We start from the raw sequence: 18,597 nt of genomic DNA, 5'->3' as shown, positions 1-18,597 counted from the left end.
GAAATATTCAGACAAAAGAGGACTGAAAGTCGTGGAACCTACAACTGGGATAGTAGTTCAAAAGGGAAAGTGAGCTGCTGGACAGGACTGCACTCTCAAGATTTCCATTTCTTCTGATATTCATCAAAATCTTATCGTCTCATTTTATGAAGAAATTATTTCTTAGAGAACTAAAACTCTGATTTTAAAATGAAAGTGAATAAAAGTAGTCTAACATCTTCTTTAAGTATATCCTCATTAGATATGGTAAAGTACGAAGTATCAATATCTGAGACTTAACTTTTGACAAGAAGCATTAAACTAATATTACTCAAATGTCTGAACATAAAGGTTTTATGGACCTTGCACCTTTGAAACTTTAATGCAGTCCAAAGTCAAGAGTCTTACCAAATTTCAACCAAAGGAAAACCAATATGTCAAACTGTGGCAATGATATTTTATTCTTAGTAAGATTGGAAATATATTTGACTTAAATTTCATGGTGAATGCAAACAAGATGGAAAATCTGTAAACTCCCCAATTACTCTTTTATAGAGCAGTCCCTACATTTGTTATTAAGAACCCCTAGAAAGCACACACTCAGGGAAGAAAGAAGTGTGAATCAGACAATTACAAATTGAGAAAACCTATTAAGACCAAATCCATCTTTCTTCTGAGCTCTGCAGGGGAAAAGACCAACCCCTAGTTCCCCAACAGTTTCTTTCATTGAAGCTTTGTAAGCAACACTTGCACCACCTGCTGGTTACTTGAGAAATGATTTGGCAATCATGATGCAAAACAACCCAACGCCATAATTTTGGATCTTTACTATAGAGAAATAATACACAGGCAGAACAATACAAAGACTTTGAGGTCAACATCACTGAAGTTTTTAGACGTAAAGACTTTTAAGCTGGTAGAAGCTGATAATGACTTGGAATTTGGTGTTCTATGAGAAAAAGGTACAGAGTATATAATTAAGGCGCAAAAGTGAAAATGCATCCAGAAATTTGATAAATGAATACTAAAAAAAACTTACACGTCCAGGAGGTCCAGTTGGGCCAACGTCACCTTTTTGGCCCTGTTCAATACAATTGTAAAACAGGTTAGTAAAAAAATCATAGGAAAACATCAATTTCCTCAGAAACGTAACAGATAACTAAGTTTCATAAAAACCTGGAAATCCATAATAAAATGTCTCTAAAAGAAATACAACATGAGGTGGTGAAACAGCACTGAGCTAAGCCTAGGAAGACCTGTGATGTTGTCTCAAATTTACTAGCTATACGATCTTGACCAAATCAATTAACTTTTCTGCCTTACATACAGATCAGATTTACAAGGTATTTCTAGGTATAACATCCTTTGATTTTAAGATTCTTATTTTCTAGCAAACTATAAATACTCTATAAAAAAGATGCTGAATAAAAAAAACTGGTACTACTAGAATCAGCTGAAACCATGAAATCTTTTACATTTAGCCACGTTTCTTTTCATAAAACATGTCAAGGGCATAAATGTAGTGTTATTTCCATTTGTGACAGATATTTTAGAGCTGATGGACTTAATTATCATCAGAAACAGTTAATAAATCACAAGAGCTTTTGTGAATTTGCTCTTAGAAGCTAATGAAAGACAAATTCAGACAAAACTGTTACCCTTAACCAGTAGCTACAGCAGCATGAAGAACACAGTATTCATTTGTTACTCTACTGGTCAAGACCTAAGGATAGATATCTCTCTTACATGTCTATGCTCGTTTAGACTTGTTTATAGGAACCTTTCATCTATTTATAAGCTCATTTTAGTTTAAAGCGTTACTCTGTCCTGTAACTTTACTTATTATTTGAAAAAGAATTCTATTCTCTGAGTATTTATTATCTTCTTTTATTCTAGCTGAGCCTCTTAGGCCAAGCTAGAACTTGGATCTAGTTTAGAGATAAACTGCCATTAAAATATGCACCCTCTGGGTATATTTGAGTTTATAACACCTTTCCCTCCCTCCTTGTAAAACAAAGCTTTGAGTTTTGATTTTCATACAAAGCAATTAGAGACCAGAGAGACTGGAAAACTGGATATTTTGTGATCTGCTATAAATAGGGGAATTGTGTGCTTCATACATTCTTTCAAAGTCACTTTTAAAATAGGTAACTAAATAAATGACTTCAGTCAGGCTGCATAGCCAAATGAAAAAAATGACAAAGAATAGCCACAGACTTCTAGACAATAATTGCATAGAGAATGGAAATGTTTAGTGGAGACATTCTAAATTCACAACTTCAAGCTTTTTTAGTATGAGGACCTCACCAAAATAGTGCTGAGTCCTCTTTCTGGAGAACAAAAGTTTTGCCGATACACGCTCAAAGTAAAGGCACCAACTTTTCACAATGGAAATGCTAAAGTTAAACAATTCTTCATGTATTTAGACCACATGGACTGTGATTTAGGAAAATGAATGAAAATTTAGAGGGAGTGGTATACAAGAAAAAGGAGCAAAACCAAAAGATGGATAAAGAAGATATGTTTTTAATAAAAAAGCTAGTTATTTAGAACTTTTACATTTATAACTCAACTTTGGGAGAGAAAAGGAGTATGTTAACTAGAATAAAACCAATCACTTCAAAGTACTAAAATTCTTACCTTTTCTCCATCCCTTCCAGGTTCACCAGGGTAACCAGGATCACCAGGCAAACCCTTTAAAACATAGAGGACAGAGTGACATCAGCAAAAATGGTAGAGTAAGGACCTCCAAAAATCCCGTCCTGCATAAAAGCAACAAGAACACTGGCAAAAATGGTCAGACTCAAGTGTTTTAGAACTCCAGAAATTAATCAAAGGCTTTCAGCAATCCAGGAAGCATTTGTTGAAAAAAATGCCTCAATCTTGGTAAGAGCACAGTGGTTTGTGGTATTTTAACTTGCTCTGTTCCCATCACCCCTTCCTCATCTCCACAATAGCCTTGTGGCTCACTAGCTCACAATCAAGGTGAAAACCAGCAGCTTAGCAGCAATTAAAAGGGAAAGAACTGGGCTGGAGCTTCTTCAAAGCCCCATTCCCAGAGAATTGTCATTATTTGACCTGTCTGGCGGTTCCCAAAAAGACCCCACTCCCAAGACTATCTTTATTTGACCTGACTTGAGTTCTCCCAGTGAAAACAGAGATCAGCCTTTGCCCTGGGGATATTTGTCGAAAGCAATTATTCACCATCATAGCTGCCTAAATCATGACACAAAGACCAATTGTTCCAAAAGAAGCCAGGACCTGAAGCCCTGAATTTACCTTTCCTTATACCATTTATATGTTTAAGCCATTTACGAATCCAGAGTTTGTAAGTTGAGGACTGCCTGTTTAGCAAAATCACCTGGAAACCAATTTATCTGATTTTATTACTTCAAACTTCTAGTCTTGGTAAGAATTATTATCTCTTTCCTTCAGAATGGTCTCCAAATTTCATCAGATTTTCTGTCCTTGAAAACCTCTTTTAGCATCTACTGTGGATAATCTTGATACTGAGGCTGCTTGAAATAATGTTCCTGGCTTTTTCATTTTCCTCTTTTTTTGGTAGCAATTAGACTTATCTATCAAAACTTTTACTAAAAAGAACTTAGGTTCACAAAAAAAGTTGTATGTGAATGTTTCCAGCAGTTTTATTCATAATGGCCAAACCATAAACAACCAAAATATCCTTCAATGGGTAAATAAACAAACCTTGGTACACTCATACAAATACTGCTCAGTAATAAAAAAGGAGTAAACTACTGATATACAGTAGAATGTATTATGCTATGTGAAAGAATCCTGATGCAAAAGGCTATAGACAATATGATTTGATGAATATGACACTCTGGAATAGGCGATATTATAGGGGTGGAGAACAGACCAGTTGTTGCCAGGGGCTTCAAGTGGGGGGCGGGAATCACTACAAAAGAGCATGAGGGAACTTTTGTTTTTGATTATGGAGTTTGTTACACAACTGTATGTGTTTGTCAAAACCCATAGAACTGTACACTAAAAATGTTTCATTTTATTGTATACAAACTATATCTCAATAAATCTGACTTAAAAACATAGAAGAATCTCAAATTTATATTCAAAAAAGAAAGAAAGGATAATTTCCATTCATTTAAACTATTTCCACACCCAAGCATCTTTTCCATTCTGCTTCTCAACTGCCACATACAAAATGTTGCCAGTTTTTGGTGGGGGAGCGGGGGATGGACTTGAACCACTCACTGGAATTCCTGGTTGGCCATTCTCTCCATCTTTGCCCGGTTTACCCTACAGGATTCATAGAAATGCAAGAATATAAATTTGTTATTTAAGAAGTATGAGGTTAAATAATATAATAAACTTCATTTCTCCCATGAACTATATTAAGTAGACTTTTCTTTCTTTCTTTTTTTTTTTTGCTAAGGAAGATCAGCCCTGAGCTAACATCTGTTGCCAATCTTCCTCTTTTTTTGCTTGAGGAAGATTAATCCTGAGCTAACATCTGTACTAATCTTCCTCCACTCTATATGTGGGTTGTCACCAAAGCATGGCTGACAAGTGGTGTAGGTCCATGCCAGGATCTGAACCCACGAACCCAGGCTGCCGAGGCAAAGTGCACCAAACTTAACCACTACACCATGGGGCCGTTCCCTAAGCAGACTTTTTAAACTTCAATATTATAATAAATAAATGTCAGTTGTGACACTTTGAAGCAATGGAAGTAGGATTTAGGAGGAAAGAATAAAATTACAAACACACACACACATATTTAAATTTTTTGCAAAGAATATTAGTAGTCATGATACTTACTCTTTTGCCAGGCTCTCCTTGTTCACCCTTCTCACCTTTCACACCACCTGGAGGACCCTGTACACACAAAAGTAGTTTTACATTGGTTGCTGGAGTACTACGTATCAATATCAATTTACATTAAATGGTGCTAAATCATTTCAGGTTACTTACTGGAGGACCAGGTATCCCTGGAGGTCCAGGAGGCCCTCGGTCACCAGGAAGTCCCTATGTAGTAAAAGCGGAAAGGAAAGTAATATTAATGCTGTTAATCCTAGAGCTAGCTAGGAACACTTTTAACAACCTGAACTACAGACTCCTGTAGTATAACCAAAGATAATAGCATGTTTCTAATTCAAAGTTGAAATTTGCTAGGCAAAAGAACCTAGAGCCATCTTTGCCCACTTCAGTTAATTTCTAGTGTATGTACAAGCCAAGTTTTGAGGTAAATAATAAGACAACACTTAAAATGAAAGCATTAATGATTTTTTATTCTTATAAATATTTTATAAAAAGCAAGAGCACCTAAAACTAGGAAATTTGGGGGCTATATAACATACACACATTTGGACAGAGAATTAAGTTGCCCAATGCATATTGATGGTCAAATTTCAATATGATTTGTCTTTTATTCTTAACTCTCTTATAAACATTTAAATAAAACAACATGCACACACTCTGTTTGCTCAAGAATGGGCCACTATGCTATAAAAGATATGTTTGATCCCTTCATCTCCTCTAGTAAAAGCAAGATAGCAGATAATCATTTCTAAACACAAAGGTTTACAGAGTAACACCATCTTTCTCCTTGTATATCAGTGAAACGTAGAGAACACAATCATCTAAGACAATGAGAATCTATCTTACCATGACCTAATTTGCGACATGAATGCATTATTTATAACATCCCCAATCAAAACAATCCAAATGTCCATCAACTGATGAATGGATAAACAAAATGTGGAATATACATATAAAGGAATATTATCTGGCCATAAAAAGGAATGGAGTACTGATACATGCTACAACGTGGATGAACTTGAAAACATTATACTAAGTAGAAGAAGCCAGACACAGAAGACCACATATTGTATGATTCCATTTATATAAAATGTCCAGAATAGGCAAATCTAAAGAGCCCAAAAGTAGGTTAGCGGTTGCCTAGGGCTGGAAAGTTTGGGGGAGAAATGGGGAGTGACAACTAATAGGTATGAGGTTTTAGTGAGGGTGGATGAGAAGGTTCTAAAATTAAATTGTAATGATGGTTTCACTACTCTGTGAATATACTGGAAAAATTGAATTGTACATTTTAAATAGGTGAACTGTATGGTATATAAATTATATCTCAATAATACTCTTTAAAAAATTTATCTCAAATCCTTGTTATTTTTAAAATACCTTTACATGTAACCATATTCCAGCTTACGATGCATTTTAACGGAATGCCATTTTCATTGCAAGATTTTCATTGATTTACCCTCTACGTACTCACCTGATCTCCTTTCTGAAACTCTACATCAATTGGTCTTTTCTGTTCACTGATCTGCCCAGGTGGCCCAGGGGGGCCCTGAAGACCTTGCTCACCCTGTTTGCAAGATTAAATAAGAAAGTAACATTTCATAATTCACATAGACAATAATAATATGACATGTAAGCTACGTCAGTTACAAGAAGCAAGAGAAGGAAAAAGACAAGTTCAAATGACTATGAAAGGAGAAAGCTGAGGAATGAATAATCAACATTTTTCTTTACTCACCTTTTCACCCTTGGGTCCCTGGAAATTTAAGCCCATATTACCCTGAAGAGAGAGATTTCAGTTTAAAATCTCATTGACAATAACAAAATGAATCCACACCAAATAAAAGATGTAAAGGAAAGAAAATTACCTTTGGTCCTGGCAGTCCTGGGGGACCAGGAGGACCCTAAGAATAGAAGACACAGAAAAGGAAAAATGTGTTATATGAATACATTTATTAAAAATTATTTGGTTTCATAAAAAGTGAGGATTAAAAAAGCCCTTCAAAAAATATTTTCCTGGGTTTTTTCTCACTGTTTTCTAGTCAGAGACACAAATTTAAATTAACTTGATGAATGTGGAGACTTCTTGCGACAGGACACGAGTGGGCAGGGGAAGAAATGCAAGGCTGAGTAGAGGCAGAGAGGCAGCGCCCGTGCCAAAACTCAGGACAAAAGTTAATCTCAACAAACATATCAAATGTCTCATAACAGAACTAGAGGTAAATTTAGGTACCACAAGGCAATTAACTTTAGTTCTAAAAGGCATGTGTTTACTTTTTGAGTCCAGTTTTAATTTTACGTGATCTGACTTTGTCTATTTGAGAATGTTTCAAGGTTTAAAAAGATAAATAGTCATTTTTCCGCCCAAACATATTACCTCTTGATCTCAATGGACCTATTTATTTACATTTTGTACCTTGGTGGAATTTCTGACTTTGCTCCACCTGTTGAATCAGGGATAATTTAAGGGACATTCAGAAGTGCAGAGTGAATCAGTTATGTGGCCACACGAGTTAAGGAAATTCAAGGTATAACAACACACCTAGGTTATACTAATTTAACAACAGAGTTAGGAAAAAGTGCCATAGCCCAGAGTCTCATGCTTAGTAAGACATGCAGAACTAAAACACACTAAAAAAGGGGTTTTCTAATCCTCTCCTAAAAATTTCCAGGAAAGCAGAAATCACAATCTTTTCTGGTAGAGTCTTCTAGTATTTACCAAACATTATTTCCTTCATTGAAGAATAGAGTACCAATTACCACAAGCAAAAATGTACACTCTATAAAGGTATAATGAAAACTGTCACTTAACTATTTGGTAGATGAGAGAGGGAGTGGCACATGAGAAATTACTTTGACTGAAGTACAATTTTCTTGCCCTTTTAAGAAGGCAACAGCAAAGCTCTAAGTCCAAAACATGACTTGAATGAAATCTAAGTATGTCAGGGATAAAAATAGTTAGAACTCATTAGAGAAGGAAACATGAGTGATTATAGACATAGTAAAGTAAGGGAACTGGTTGCACATTCAGGGTCTTCAGAAGTGTTTGCTTCTCTCCTCGGGGACACAAATCTTTATCCCATTGCAGAGTGATTCACTACCTTCACCAATCCTGTTCTGTCACAAGCCCCTAATAAATGAAAGCCAATATTTTTGGTAAATACTTGTTTTTGTTCCTCTTAAACCAAAAACTATAGTTTGAAGAAACATGTTTAATCAGGTGACTAGAGAACTGCCTTAGAAGACTTCATGAGATGGCCAGAATCGAATTCAACTCTGACACATCAAAAGGTAATCAACAAAATACTTTAAATCTCTCCTTTTGTATAGCTTATTTTTTCCATCTATAAAATGAAGCTATTATTTTGCACATATATTGTTCACTATAACATTGTAAAATCTCCTGTAAATAAGAAATTATAGATTATGAACACTGAAATGCAGTATACTTTCAAGTAAGATAAATAATATTAATATTGAGAAAAAAATCCAAAGAAAAGAAGGAGAAATGAAATTAGAGAAGCAAGCTTACCATCAAACCTGGTGGTCCTGGGCGACCAATTGGTCCTGGTATACCAGTGGGACCAGCTAGGCCCTGTTATAAAGGAAGTAAAGAAAAGGATGAGAAAAAAAAAAACCCTCACTGTATCGTACAAAGAACTAAACAGATGAAATTTAAACTTAAGTAGTTATCAGAATTCTGTTATACAATTCCATAATTCTGCAGTATTATAAGCAGAATTTAAAAATGTATAAGAATTAAAAAAATTAAGTAACTATAAAGAAATTCAAATAAACAGAATGGATGCAGCTTTTAGAAAAGTTACGTTTTACAGTGGAGGTAACACATGTAGGATAAACACGTAGTAAAGAAGTTTTACAAAATAAGTGATAAAGATGGACATTCAGTGGGGCTTTCATGCTAGAAATTGAAAGGGAAAGGCTACTAATTTCGAGGTGGCTTCTCTAATTTTAAAATAAGAAATAAGTAAGATTAAAGACAAAGAAGAAAGTGAGAATAACTGGGGCAAAAGATAAGGGAATGGTGCAATCATTGTGAAACACAATTTGGCATCTTAAAAAGTTGAAAATTTGACTGCCCTGAAATCTAGCAATTCTATATCTAGGTATAAAACCTGGATTGTTTTGTAATTTTTAAAAAAATCCCCAAACAACCCAAATATTCAATAATATTTTTGGAGATCGGAGAGAAAAACTGTAGTATGTTCACACAATGGGGTGTTATATGGAAGAACTATAGCCACATACAATAATATGGATGAATCTTAACATATCAAATAGAAAAAGCTGCCGAAAACTACATAAACATTATATTACTTTAGAAGCAAACCCAAATATTCTATTGTTTAGATACATGCATACACAATAAAATTATTTTTAAGAAGCAGTGGAAAGTTCAGGATGGAAGTTACATATTGAAAGAATCCAGAAGGATGTGACTACCAAGGAAACTACAGGTTGATTCAAGATTATTTACAATGTTCTAGTTCTTATATGTTGTGTTGAGTTCAGAGATGTTCACTTGGTTGTTATGCTTCATAATGTACATATATTTTGCATGTATTCTGGTATTTTCAAATACTATATAATTAAAAATTATAAAAGATAAAGGGCAAGATTGACAGTACTTAAGAGCATATGCACAGGAGATGTCAAGTATGGAATGAGAAGTTAGTTATAAAATAAGTCCCTGACATTGTACCTTAGTGATCCAATATTAGAAAGTACTGACTTTTATTTTTCACAAAGGGATCAATCCTCGTGAAATATAAACCCCAAGCAATTGACTTCCTAATCTATAAATAGTCAAAAGTTATTGATATCTCTTTGCATGTTATGTGTAGGTTAACATAACTTTTTTTCCTAAGATTATACTTGATGTTCACCATGCATAAATTTTATTCCTTCAGCCTTAAAAATATGTTCATATGTTACGCATAACTGATAGTGTTACAAACGACATCTTCTAATATCTTAAATAGGAGACCTATGATTTTTATTTTTAATTAGACCATTTACAATTATTAGGACTACTCCTACTACCCTACTGATCCCCACAGCAGAAGAACAAGAATGTAGAAGCCTACTTCCTCTGCCAAATCCAACAACAAAAATTTCCATGGAAACTGAATAGAAAGGTAAAAGAAAAAAGTAGTGCTTCTTAAATGCTCCCTGGTTCAGATTGCTTTTATTTTCAGGTACGAGGTACATGCAATGTCTACCAACCTTCATATGTTAATTTCTATAACTAAAATACGGGGTGGTAAAGGCTGAGGAGAAAACAGTGATGCTGTGATCTAATCTAATCAATATAGCAAAGAAGAAAATCACTGGATGCTTACTTGTATTCCAGGAGGACCTGGATATCCTGGGTCACCCTTTGGTCCTGGCAGTGATGACATAATTATACTACCTGGTTCTCCCTGAAAGAAACCATCAATGGAAGTTGTAAGTAAGAGTTATGATACATAAAAATTGGCAAGAGAACAAAAAAATAACCCGAGAATTCAATTTGTCACATAAATGTCCTGGAAGATTAGGTGATCTCAGTAATTAACACAAATAAATTTACCTTTTAAAGGGAAATGAGGAAGTGGCCAGAGTACACTGAAGTACAGCCAATTTATTAAGAGAATGTGGTATCTTCAATTACTCATTCATTAAAAAACATTTATTAAATATTAATATTTGCAAAAATTGTGTCAGACTCTGGATACTCAGCAGTGAAGAAAATAAACAAGATCTCTGTTCTCACGGTGCAAACAATATACTGGGACAATGCAGACCATAATATGTAAACAAGATGACAAAGTGTTCTGTTAAGAGCTATGAAGAAAAACAACATGGTACATGACAAAGAAATAGTGGAGGACTAAAAAGAAATTATAAATATGCGATGTGATAGAGGTTTTAATTATTGCTACGATGGCAATCACATTGCAATACATAAATTATCAAATTGACATGTTGTACACCTTAAATTCACACAATGTTATATGTCAAATATATTTCAGTTAAAAAAAAAGAAATAGTGGAGGAAATTAGTCTGGGTAGTTAAAGAGGGGCAATCTGTGAAGGTAACGTTCAGGCTGAGATCTAAAGGATAATAAGGAGTCAGCCAGGTCTAGATGGGAGAAGAGTGTTAGGGAGTTCAAGTAGCATGTACAAAGGACCCAAAAAGGGAAGAGTTTGGCACATTCATATAACTTACTGCAGACCGGTGTGATCAGTGAGCTAAGGGAAAAGCGGTTTAAAGATAAGCCCGGAAATTTGGCAGTGACCAGAATACTGAGGTCTTACAGGCCATGGAAAAGAATGTGGACTTTATATCGGATGCAGTAGGAAGCCCTTGAAGGTTTATAAGCAGGGGGATTAAATTATTGATTTACATGTTTAAAAGATCATTCTTGGCTGTTTTGTAGAGAATAAATCAGGCTGGGAGGTGGGGGGTGTGTAGTAGAGAGAAAAGAGACTAGCTAAGAGGCTATTACAACAGCCCAGATGAGATATTATGGTTAGTGTGGTGGCAGTAAGGATGGAGAAAAGTGGATGAATTTAAGATATATTTTATAGGCAAAGTTAACAGTATTTAGCGATAGAATGGAATGAGGGTGTGTGAAGGAGTAGAAGATTACTAACTCTCAGGTTTTGGGCTCATGCAAAAATGTACATATTATATAGTGATGCAAATTTTAGAGATGGGGAAGTCAGAGGGAGGAACAGGTTTATTTTGGGGTCTGGCTTAACTTTGAACATGTTAATTTGAAAGTCTGAGAGATATCTGAGTGAAGATGTCATGGAGGTAGTTTAATAAGTGCATTCAACTCAGAAGAAAAGTCTGTTTTAGAGATATAAATGTAGGTATTCAGTAACTAGATAATAATTAATACCATGAGCATTAACAATATTGCTAGGCATAGAAGAGTAGAAGGGGTCAGGACTGTGTCCTGATACCAACTAGATGGATAGAATGAGCTTGCATATAAGACTGCAGTATGACCAGAGATGCAGAAGAAAAATCAGGAAAGGGTAGTGTCACAGAAGCCAGGAGAAAAGGGTATTTCTAGAGGGAGCAGGTCAATTACATCAAAATGTAATAAGGATTGAAAGTATTAGAAAAGAAGTTTGAGTCTAACATACACATTTGTAAGTGTATCAGCACAAAGAAGTTACTTAAAGCCATGGGAACAAAGGAGACTACTTAAGGAAAGCTTGTAAGTGTGCCCCTGCACAACTTTTAGAAGCATCCCTTTTAAGACAAAAGTCAGAGATATTATCTGATTAAAGTTGCAGGTTTTCCATATATTTTATTCAAAATGTTTTCCTTCCCAGCATGAGATGCTTACCTTCATACCTGGGATCCCAGGCGGTCCCTATTATTAAAAAGAAAAGAGATTATTATATATATATGATAGGGGAGCACAGTGCTTTCCAAATAGAGTCCAAATTGAATAAGACAACTATAGGGTCATTCTAAGTACAATGTATCTTAGGATAGTTAGAGATGACATTTATATTAAATACCATAGAAGCTTTGCTTTTACCCAGCAGAGAGCTATACTACCAACTTCTTTTTGTTCAATCCTTTTCTAGTTTACTACTTTAAAATGTACTACTTTGTCCCACATGAATGCATTGAGCTCACTTTCTACACTTCTGCTTATTATGTCAATTCCTATGTTCATTATAATCCCCAATTTCATAACTTACTGGAGGACCCTGTAAACCAGGAAAACCGGGACTGCCTGGAAATCCACGTTCTCCCTAGAAAGAGTTAAAAATAAAGAGAATGGAGGAACAAGAAACAAAGCATAACTATACCAACAAACAATGACTTATTGAAAAGATTTCTGTAAAAGCCATTTTGAAACATGCCAGATTGCCAAAAATTCATTAGCCTTCACTTTCCAATTACTTCAATATCAACTATCCATATCAATTCAACCTTCTAAGATACTTTTATTCCTACTCATCAATCCCAATCAGAAATAAAGAAAAAAATCTTCTACCGCAGTCATTTTCTTCTGACAAATCCATTTTGAGACAATCACACCACAGATTCCTGGCCATCATCACATTTAATAGCTAATGATTTGCCCCAATTTTCTGCCCATAGATTCTTATTTTAACTGCTCTATTGCATTTTTCTTTTATTGTAAACTATTTCAAATTATTTTTGTAAAGAAGAAAAGATGGTAAGAAAGAATGTCATTAATATCACCAAGAGGACAATAACAGAAATAGTCCTAGCAATTGCAGGTCATTATGTTTTCTAGGCACCCAATTTTTCTCACTCAGTATTGTAAAGTACTAATATAGACATTTGGTTTAGAAAACAGAAGCTAAAACTGCTGTATAAGAACCCCTATGCAACATCCTTTCAAATACCTATATGCCATAGTAATCCTAGAAACATCCTTGTCAGAGGCTTAAAAGAGTAAAATTATTACAGCTGTGTGTCTTTGAGTTATTGCCCAATACCCATCTTTCCACCACTTTTTACACATGGAAAAAGTATAACCAGAGAGAAAGAAAGTGGCCTGTACATCAAATTTAGAAGACAGAAAACAAAAGAACCCATATATTCTGGCTTCGTCTCTGGGGTTCATTCTATCCTACACGGTAAGAAATGTAAGAAACCATTTAATTTGAAAGTATACAAAATGAATCCATTTTTAAAAATTTGTTGTTCATATAATTAGGGGCCTCAGACACAAAATAATCATGAGATCTGCTAAGGTGCTCCTTTATAAAAAGAAAAAAAAGATCCCTTTAATCATTTAGCATCCTATGATCATTGTAGATACATTTGGTCTTCAAATTTTGAGCTTTGGCTAGTGATCTGTTTGTTGCTCAAGGCATACTGGTGTAAAACAAATAATCAGAATAGTCACAAGAATGTAGCCCACTTTAACACGCAATGTGCCATGCAAACTATTTCCACATTGATCTTATCACTGTAAGGTTGCCCCAGTTGAAATGAAGAAGACAAGTAAGCCTCACAAATCCAAAATAAAAATTATATTATTATTATTACTATTATTGGCAAGGGTCACATTGGCCTGGAGAAGTACTGGAGGTAAAAACAATTTTATTGCCTTCAAGTATATACTACAATAATTATCATAAAATACGGCCTTCATAATGCAAAATACTTTGTTCAAGTTATTTTAAATAAGTGCCTTAATATAAAATGACACATGCCATTAATTAGAAAGATCTAGGGTATTTCATGAACACTTTCACAGAATATTATGCGCAAAATGAAAAACACCAAAAGAATATACAGAAGATAATAACATTGCATTAACCTAAAGGAAAAGGGAAAAGTGAGGGAGTAAGAACAGACATATCTGTTTTCAAAAACAGCAAATTTCCCTAATTTTTTTTCTTGCTATCACTTTATATTAAATCCAAACAGTAGACCAAAGACAAAAAATTGGGTCAGGAAAAAATGTCTGTCATATATAAAGTTTTATTTTTCTTTACACATTGTTCAATTCATTGTTTTTGCTGACAGAGAAGAGTTTCACGTTTCATACTAAAAGTTTATAGTAAAAATTGACGTGCTGTATTATATATAGATTTTGAGAATTTTTCCTAAGGAAGTTATTAGGCAAGGTAAAAAAATTATAAAAGCATGAAATTTTTGAAAACGTAAATTGTACCTTGCTTAAAAATTGGCAAAGCTAATGAATGACATTCACAAGTATTACTCTTAACAACTGATTTAATATTTGAAACACATATATCCTAACTCTTTCTTAACTCTCATCCTACTTTACACTAAAGTCAAAAAAGGATTTGGTAAGTAATCTTCAGCCCAGTGCAATATCCCAGCTAATTACACATGCTTAACAAATTACTGATGTTTCAATATATTGAAAATGTGAACTCAGAACATACCCTATGTATGTCCTAGACATGAAGCTACTGTTATCTTTTCTTCAACATTCTTCATATTGATTTCTTTAGATTTTTAAGACTATTGTTATCAAGAATATCAGCTAAGATTAAGTTGAAGAAATCTTACCTTGGTTCCATTGCATCCGGGGATACCTTGAGGTCCTGGGGCCCCATCATGGCCTGGCATTCCCTTTGAAAAGGGATATAACACATGTATAGTATTTCTTAGATTACATTTTAAGGGATTTTAAAATAAGAGGCCAAATCCTACTTACAGGAAGACCTGGTGTCCCTGGAAATCCAGGAAGTCCAGGAGGACCCTATAAGAAGAAATAAATTCCTTCAACCAAATAATAATCAATAACAATAAAATAATATCCTACCTAAGAGAATTATGAAAGTTACATTAATGGGCAAAATGTCTCATTGATTATTACCACTCATTGTTCTTTTAAATATTATAGAAAAAGACCCTTCTATGTTTAAAAGTCTCTTTTATAGAAAATTGTACAAGAAATTCCCATTTGAGGGAGCATTGTCTTCATTGCACTTAGTAGGAACAGGCAAATTAGTGGATGAAATGTCTTTTCTAAAAACTAAAGTGGTTCTCCTAGGTTTGTGATGAATATTGAATTCAGCAGGGAATGGGTAAGTGGCAAATACGTCTGCCCCTGAGAACATCAATGTGATCACCCCAATAATTCTTCAATCATATTTCCCTGTTAGGATTGGCAAAAATACAAGTTTGACAATATCTTCTGTAGGTGAGGCTATGGGGAAAAGGTACTTTCATACACTGCTAATGGGATTCAAACACCATGGAGAGAAATTTGGAAATATCTAACAAAATTACACATGCATTTACCCTTTGAAGCAACTCATTTCTAAGAATCTATCCCAAAGGTACACTAGAAATCATGAAACAAAATATGAAACTCAAGGTTATTGATTGCAGCATTATTATAGTTAAAGTTTAGAAATGACCATATAACCACAGTTATAGCTAAAGATTAGAAACAATAGGGACATGACTAAATAAATTATGGTACATCCACATAATGTAAAACTATGCAGCTGTTAAAAAAATGAGGAAGATCTCTGGACACTGAAATATGTAGTGCTCTCCAGGATATAATGTTAAGTAAAAGAAACAAAGCGTAAGTAGTATATATAATATATTCTCTTTTTATAAGAAGGATGGTGATACAAAACAATGAAAATATAAACAAAAAATAACAAAAATGATTACCTCTAGGGTGAAGAGGGAATCAGAACCAGGAGATCGCAAGGATACATGAGAAGCATCACCGAATATACATTGTCTTATAGAACAATATAAACGTTTTAAATAATTAAAAATAAAAATTTTAAAGAGATAAAAAGGAAATCATTAAAAATTGAAAACAAACTGGAACCTATGAAGCTAATGTATGTCAAGTTGTTGACATAATCAGAGAAAAGAATTGCTTCAAGTACCTTGAAAACATGCTATTTTGACTGTGCTTCCCTAGTGAAATTAGTCAATTCAAAGTGGAAAAAAGAAGTCAAGAAATAATTAATGGCATTTAAGAATTCTGTTACTACTAACATTGAAATTGCTATTTTGTTCATTTGTAAAGTGCTATTTTCAAGCTATTATAGGTATAATATAGGAAAAGAGAAATAATAAATTATATTAATGTCATTAGTAATCAAGAGTTTCACCTTAGGAAGAGAGAGGTGGTAGGAAGGAGAGAGAATAAGTATGCAAAAGCTTTTTATTCTAAATTTCAATTGGAGGTAATAATATAAACTCATGATAGTTTTTCGCTTAAAAAATACATATTCCCTAGCTCTGTCCACTGAAAACACACCAAAACAAAGTCAAATCCAGTAGCAACGAAAACCCCTAACATTCAGACTGTGGTATCTAAGTCACATTTTTCACTAAAAGAACCTCAAATCTGAGACTTGGCCAATTCCAGATCTGGAGAGGAAATGTACAAGAAGAATCTTGTTGTGTCAGAAACCAAGGAAGTTATCAAAGATCAACAGCATTTTGTCAAAAGAACACAGGACAGGGCCAACTTGAAGTGTCTCCCACAGACCAAAGATGGGATAATTTGGGCTTCAAAAAGAATAATGAGTACAATTGATTGAAACACATAAATCCCATATATTTATAATGATAAAAAATTCAAAAAACCTTCTTTGATCATCACTTGGAGTTGCTGGTGTACCAACTCATTACCCAATTAGAACTCTAGCCGATAAATTAGAATCCTAGCTAATAAATGAAGGATTGATAGAGTTTTAAAAATCACCACTTTGCAACTCTGTACGAAAAAAAAAGGATCTAGGCAATAATCATCAATAGATGCTAAACCGTTAGATGAAAGTTGACTGGGAAATTTTTGATGGCAGAATCAGGCTCATATACCTGAGACCACTGATCAAACCCAGCATCAGAAAAGTGGGATATAAAAACTACAATGAGATATCACCTCATACCCATCAGAATGGCTATAAGTAACAAGACAAGAAATAATAAATGTTGGAGAGGATGTGGAGAAAAGGGAACCCTCATATGCTGCTGGTGGAAGTGCAAACGGGTGCAGCCACTATGGAAAACTGTATTGAGATTCCTCAAAAAAGTAGAAATAGAAATACCATATGATCTAGCTATTCCACTACAGGGTGTGTATTCAAAGAATCACAGAAATCAAGAATTCAAAAAGATTTATGCACCCCTATGTTCATTGCAGCATTATTCACAATAGCCAAGATGTGGAAGTAACCCAAGTGCCCATAAACGTATAAATGGATAAAGAAGATGTGGTATACACATACAATGGAATACTACTCAGCCATAAAAAAGACAAAATTGTGCCATTTGTGACAACATGGATGGACCTTGAGGGTATTATGCCAGACAAAAATAGTCAAACAGAGAAAGATAAATATTGTATAATTTCACTCATATGTGGAAGATAAAGAAACACATAGATAAGGAGAACAGATTGGTGGTTCCCAGATGGAAGGGGGTGGGGGGAAGGTGAAAAGGATAAAGGGGCACTATGTATGGTGACAGATAAACACTGGATTATTGGTGATGAACACGATGAAGTCTATATAGAAACTGAAATATAGCAATGTACACTCGACATTTATAAAATATTATAAGCCAATATGACCTCAATAAAATAATTTTTTTAAAAAGGACAGACAGATATTTTTGCTGTAAGATATAATTCAATAATAAATACACAGAACTATCTATAAAGTATTCTTTTCCTATTTAATTTTTTACAGTATAATTTACATACAATAAAATGCACAAATCTTAAGTGTACAGCTTTTTCTGTATCTCCAGAAAGTTCTCTAGTGCCTCTTCCAAGGCAACCTCCAATTTGCAGGAAATATGGGGAACAGAGGATCAATTTAAATGACATCATGAGGTAACAATCAGCCAGATCCAGAATGTGGAATGCAGTACAATACAAATGACCCAGTTTCTCCCCTGGCATAAAAAGAGGCTTAAGAAACATAGCAACCAAATGCAATATGTGGAACCTGCTTGGATCTTGGTTTGAACAGACAAATTTTAAAAGGACATGTTTGAGATAATTGAGGAAATCTGAATATGGACTGAGTTTTAAAGTATATTGAAAAATTATTGCTATTTTTTGAGGTCTAATAATGGTATAGTGGTTATGTGGTTATCAGTTAGAAAGACATACTGAAGCATTCACTGGTGAAATGAATCATTCGAGGGATTTGCTTTAAAATATTCCAAAAACATAGTGGTAGCATATAGATGAAACAAAATTATCAAAATGTTGACAATTTTTGAAGTGGAGTGATGTGTACCTGGGAGTTCATTGTACTATATTCTCTGTACATTTGTGTATGCTT

General features: G+C 34.2%; 1 protein-coding gene across 1 annotated transcript in view; it reads right to left on the bottom strand.

Moving 5' to 3' along the window:
- The window catches only part of COL4A5 (collagen type IV alpha 5 chain), a 225,583-nt gene that overhangs the window by 101,095 nt on the left and 105,891 nt on the right, over window positions 1–18,597 (bottom strand). The window contains exons 5-18 of the mRNA XM_001490419.6: window positions 14,979–15,023; window positions 14,831–14,893; window positions 12,508–12,561; window positions 12,144–12,170; window positions 10,140–10,220; window positions 8,309–8,371; window positions 6,645–6,680; window positions 6,515–6,556; window positions 6,251–6,343; window positions 4,933–4,986; window positions 4,780–4,836; window positions 4,213–4,257; window positions 2,620–2,673; window positions 1,019–1,060 (exon numbers count right to left, since the gene is read on the bottom strand). Of these exons, the coding sequence (XP_001490469.1) occupies window positions 1,019–1,060; window positions 2,620–2,673; window positions 4,213–4,257; window positions 4,780–4,836; window positions 4,933–4,986; window positions 6,251–6,343; window positions 6,515–6,556; window positions 6,645–6,680; window positions 8,309–8,371; window positions 10,140–10,220; window positions 12,144–12,170; window positions 12,508–12,561; window positions 14,831–14,893; window positions 14,979–15,023 (756 nt within the window). The remainder of the gene's footprint in view (window positions 1–1,018; window positions 1,061–2,619; window positions 2,674–4,212; window positions 4,258–4,779; window positions 4,837–4,932; window positions 4,987–6,250; window positions 6,344–6,514; window positions 6,557–6,644; window positions 6,681–8,308; window positions 8,372–10,139; window positions 10,221–12,143; window positions 12,171–12,507; window positions 12,562–14,830; window positions 14,894–14,978; window positions 15,024–18,597) is intronic.

This window comes from Equus caballus, chromosome X (assembly GCF_041296265.1).
Source record: "Equus caballus isolate H_3958 breed thoroughbred chromosome X, TB-T2T, whole genome shotgun sequence".
NCBI lineage: Eukaryota > Metazoa > Chordata > Mammalia > Perissodactyla > Equidae > Equus > Equus caballus.
Note: the sequence above shows the minus strand (reverse complement) of the source record. Positions and strands in the feature narration are given on the sequence as shown.